This window comes from Orycteropus afer, unplaced genomic scaffold, assembly GCF_000298275.1.
Source record: "Orycteropus afer afer isolate SDZICR_OR568_19922 unplaced genomic scaffold, OryAfe1.0 scaffold00002, whole genome shotgun sequence".
Taxonomy (NCBI): Eukaryota; Metazoa; Chordata; class Mammalia; order Tubulidentata; family Orycteropodidae; genus Orycteropus; species Orycteropus afer.
This window is the reverse complement of record NW_006921589.1, coordinates 5,702,314-5,707,502: the sequence shown is the minus strand read 5'-3', so window position 1 is coordinate 5,707,502 and position 5,189 is coordinate 5,702,314. Positions and strand designations below refer to the sequence as shown.

Below are 5,189 nucleotides of genomic sequence, written 5' to 3'. Positions count from 1 at the left end.
TTGAGCCCATCATTGCACCCACTGTGTCAGTCCATCCCCTTGAAGGTTTTCCCTGACTCTCTACCAAGCATGATATCTTCCTCTAGGGACTGGTCCCTTCTGATAACATGACTAGAGTTTGAGAGATGAAGTATGGCCATTCTCACTTCTAAGGAGCATTCTTGTTGTATCTCTCTCAGGGACAGATTTGTTCATTCTTCTGACAGTCCGTGGTATTTTTATCAGTCTCCGCCAACACCACATTTCAAATTCATCAATTCTTCTTCGGTCTTCCTTATGCACTGTCCAGCTCTCACATGCATATGAGGCTCTGGCTTCCAGCATCACAGCAACATGCAAGCCGCTACAGTATGACAAACTGACAGATGAGTGGTGGTATCTGTACTAGAAACATCCGTATGTGGAGTCAGTGGGAGTAATAAGCAGGCCTCTAGCAAAATTGCACGTGAGCTGTTCCCTCCCTTGATCCTGTAAAGGATTTTGTTCTTGTCATGTCCCTGACTTGCTTTGTTCTAGGGACCCCTTCTAGATTTGTCCGTGTCTCTATGTCTTTTGGTTTTACAGTCTTTGAGACTATTGGCTTAGGTTTGTGATTTTTCTTGGTTGAAGCTCCAGCCTCTGTTTGAAGTCCTTGCTCCTGGATTTGCATTTTCTTGCTCCTTATATGTGATAACCCTTTTCCCTCCTTCCCCTCTCCCTCTTCAAAGCTCTGAGCCAGTTCTGGTTCATAGTGCTTGACAAACCCTAGGTGATAACTATCCCGTATACACCAAGATACATAGTCAACAATCCTGGGATCAATGGGTATCTCTTTCATGGTTTGCTCTTGGGCTACTGTCTCCACATACCGTATAGGCTTAGCTGTAGGTAGAAGTCTTCAGGTGCATATGATGAGCACCAATCGATAAGATCTAACTGAACAAGTGGCTGTGGAGCTTTTTAAGTCTTAATATAGCTGTGATGGCGTTTTTATTGCTGTTAGCAAAGTTCTAGTGTGTTGATGACCTTAGCGTTGGAGTGGTCAGCAGTTAACACATCAGTGCCAGCTAGAAACTGACAATGAGCATAGCCGCAAACCATAGGTCCATATAGGTGAGCAGTTCACAAAGGTGACTAGTCCATGGGAAAAACAGCAGTGTGTTCTCAACTTCCAGCTCTTCCCATAAGTGTCCTATTGGGATTTGGTCAGGTGGCAGCCCAGGAGGTTCCCTGCAGCAGCAGTGGCCTGGGCCATATATGTTCTAGTGAACAGAGGGTCGGAGGGAGGTTCCCATGCTTCCTTTCAGCTCTTTCTCTTACCAACAGCAGAACTATGGTAGGTGTTTCCTTTCCATTGGCTTACAAGATTGTCCAATGGGAATTCATAGGCCACAGACGACTAGGGGCAGATGATTCCTCAGTTTGCTTCAAGTCTGAGCATCTCAGAATAAGCATACCAGGGGCAGGTTGACTACTGACATCAAAGTCCTCAGTGTATTATCTGTTTTAAATCACAGCAGCCATTTAAACACAGGGTCTACCTCTCTTTTAAAAACTAGAACTGTGCTCAGTTGCTTACCAGCAAAATTCTGGCTCTTCATCTGACCTTCTGAGGACAGCAAAGAAATGTATGAATTGTCTCTGTGTGATATTCTGGAGAAGGAGCTATGCATTTTAGATGTAGAGTAAATCGTGCCTTTAGTGTCTTTCAGGGAGCTCTGGTAACATAGTGGATAAGGCATTTGGTCACTGCCCAGAAGGTCAGCTGTTCAAACCCACCGGCCTCTCCATGAAAGAAAGATGGGATGATCTACTTCTGTAAAGATTTACAGCCTCAGAAACCCAATGGGGATCTCTATGATTCGGATTCAAGTCAATGGCAGTGCGTTTAGTGTCTTTCACTGACTAACAATTCCACTTCACTCGGACTATGGAAAAGAATCTGGAAGATGAGACTTTATGTTAAAAAAAAAAATAATAATAAAATAATGAGCTTGATGTGAAAGACAGTTGGAATCTCTCTGTGCTTTAAAAGAGCTAATCTGCACCAAACCCAAAACCAGTTGCCATCATGTCAGTTCCGACTCACGGTGACCTCTTGTGTTTCAGAATCAAATTGCATTCCGTAGGGTTTTCATGGCTGACATTTTGGAAGCAGCTTACCAGGCCTTTCTTCCAAGGCACTTCTGTGTGGGCTCGAACCACCAACCTTCTGGTTGGTATCTGAGCACTTAACCCCTGTGCACCACCCAGGACTCCTAATCTGCAGCAGTCAGCCTGAAATCTTAGAATGGTAAAGCTGGAAAAGGCAGGGTCACATGGTGCATATAATTCTACCTACTGAAGTCGCCCAGCCCCGATGACTTTACAGACCAGAGTCTGAGGTGCAGAAAGGTTAAGTGAGGATATTTTAAGTTTGACAGTGGAAGGACCAAAACAACAACAACAACAACGACAACGACAACAACGACAATGACAACAACAAGCCAAATCCAGTGCTGCCTAGTTGAGTCTGACTCATGGTGACTCCACGTGGTACGGGGTTGAACTGCTCCCAAAGGTTTTCTTGGCTGTTATCTTTATGGAAGCAGCTCACCAGGCTGGTGTGTGAGGGGGGGTCTGAACCGAGTGCAAACCATTTACACCACCTGGGATCCTCATTAGTGGAAGAGCTGATAATTAAACCTACTTGTTATTGTTGTGTGCCATTGAGTCGATTTTAACGCATAGTGGCTTGACTGTCTTGCACTGGATTCCAACTCTCTTTCATCCAGGTGATGGTATTTGCCTTGGAAAACCTGCAAGCAACGTAAAGAATATTAACCTCCCAAGAGTGGGATACACTGATTTTCAGTGGGAGTGGATTTGGGGGTAACAGTTCCAACTTCACACGTTCTTTCCTCCTCTTTCCCTTCTCGGTCACGGAGTCCTGAAAACTTTGGCGGGGAGCTGCGGCGTGAGGAGCAGTGCCCAGCCCCCTCTGGTTTTCTCTCCCCAGCTGCAGAGCTCAGCAAGTTGCACACAGTGCTTCTCAGCTCCCTGTGCACTCCCAGGCCCAACCTCTGTTGTAAATTTCCCTCCCAGGACACGTGACGATGCATTTCTTGACTATATATCCCAATTGCAGCTGCCGTTTCTCAGAGTGTTGAGCCCTGCTCAGAGGAAGGACGCCCTCCGACGTGGCGATTCAGAACTTGGGACGATTTTCTTAGTCTCTGGTAAGTTAGCAGTGCTATCCTGCTTTAGAAACATTTGAGAGTGTGATATTGCTAGCAATTAGTGGGTAAGGTTATCCTGTTTCTTTTTCCTGTTCCAAGGAAACTGCTTTGAATTAAAAATAGTTTTAAGTTTTAGATGCAAAATACCAACTTTTTCTGCTCAGTTAAAAAAAGTTTACCAGTGCTTGAAATATTATTCATTTTCTTTTAGGCTTCTTTGTCTTATGTTGACTTTTCCTTTTGTATTACAAAAGTAATACAAGCTCATTTTAAGCAATGCAAACATGACAGACAGGTAGAAACTAACAGTTGAAAGTCCTTCTGTCTTCCCTGACCTCCTCTTGTCTCCTGTCCCATCCGCTCCAACTCATGCACAACTGCTGTTAACCATTTGGCTGCCTCTAGCCTCTTTGTCTGCATGCATTTTACAAGCCATGCAAATATTGCAGTTGTACAAGGCTCCTGCTCCCCTGGCTCCTGGCATTGAGCTGTGGGAGAGTTCTAACCTGCGGCTTTCCTCTCCAGCCCCCTGCTGGGTGAGCAGTGCTTCCATGTGGACGATGGAGCTTGTGAACAGCACCCACGCCAGCACCGCGGCCTCCAGCAACCCCCGGGAGCCAGACAGCGACAAGGGGAACGAGTACTTCTACGTCCTCGTGGTCATGTCCTTCTACGGTGTTTTCTTGATTGGCATCATGCTGGGGTACATGAAGTCCAAGCGGCGGGAGAAGAAGTCCAGCCTGCTGCTGCTGTACAAGGACGAGGAGCGGCTCTGGGGCGAGGCCATGAAGCCACTGCCCATGGTTTCGGGCCTGAGGTCGGTGCACGTGCCCATGATGCTGAACATGCTCCAGGAGAGCGTGGCGCCGGCCCTGGCCTGCACCCTCTGCTCCATGGAAGGGGACAGTGTCAGCTCCGAGTCCTCGTCTCCCGACGTGCACCTCACCATCCAGGAGGAGGGGGCAGACGACGAGCTGGGGGAGACTTCGGAGACGCCCCCCAACGAAAGCAGCGAAGGCTCCTCGGAGAACATCCACCAGAATTCCTAGCACTCCCGGGGCCTCTGGAGGTGACCCCGTCAGCCAGCACCCTTAGTGAGAGCAAGGCCACTTTGCAAGTGTCTGCTTTCCCTTTTCCAGGGCAGCTGCCGCTTTGGAGAGACCCTAGGTGAGCCCCCAGACGGGGGTGGGGTAGGGGCAAGGTTCTGTGGAGCCGGCAGCGGCAGCAAGAGGAGCACGACGGGCCTGTGTCTTGAACCCACTGACGAAGGCGCCTGGAAGGCCTGCAGCATGTTGACTGTGGGGCCTGGGTGTTGGGGTTGCGTTCAGAACTTGGTGCAGGATGACGAGTGTGCTGTTCCCGTCCCACTGCATGACCTTGGTAACTCCTGCAGCCTCTGCCCCACTCAGAGGGCGGCCTGGACATGCTGAGGGCCTAGTTCCGATTCGCTAACTTGCCTAGAGCTTTGTTCTAGATCTGGTTGGCTGTAAGTACCTCTACCGTGAGCCTGTGGCATTAGTTCCCAGCCAGTTACAGAGCTTCTTTTGGATTAGAAGAAAAAGTTTGATGGAAGACTTTTGCTGGGAGAAAGCTGGAGATCTGAACCTGGCCCTTTACATACTGTAAGAAAAAAAAAAAAAAAGCAACTTTAAAACCTGTTAACATTGGCTGGGGTTATATGAGATGATCTACTATTTTGACCCCTTGTTTGAACTATGACCTTTTGCTCTCTGACCAGTGACTGCCCAGCATCAAATGATGCCCTTTTGGTCAGAAGGGCTTATCTAGAATCTGACCTGCACCCCGAACGGCCATGCAGGGGCCTCTGCTGACCTTTCTAGAAGGGATGATGGTGGGGTTGAATGAGGCCAAACTGTTAGCTCTGCTGCTACTCATTTTCCCAGCCTCGTCTTCTGAGCTGAGAAGGACATTCTGTGGGCCTCCATATTGTGGTATTCTGTCACGTAGCTGAGATCAGGAAGGACATTCCCA

At 48.2% G+C, this 5,189-nt stretch overlaps 1 protein-coding gene across 1 annotated transcript; it reads left to right on the top strand.

Annotated features, from left to right (window-relative positions):
* The first annotated feature begins 3,748 nt into the window (after nt 1–3,748).
* On the top strand, nt 3,749–4,246 carry KCNE4 (potassium voltage-gated channel subfamily E regulatory subunit 4). Its single transcript, XM_007956417.2, has one exon. It carries the CDS (start codon nt 3,749–3,751, stop codon nt 4,244–4,246), a length of 498 nt encoding a protein of 165 aa, XP_007954608.1.
* Nucleotides 4,247–5,189: the final 943 nt, after the last annotated feature.

Bases quoted from the DNA above. Each gene is read 5' to 3' on its own strand.
- KCNE4 (XM_007956417.2), top strand. From the start codon at position 3,749: ATGTGGACGATGGAGCTTGTGAACAGCACCCACGCCAGCACCGCGGCC.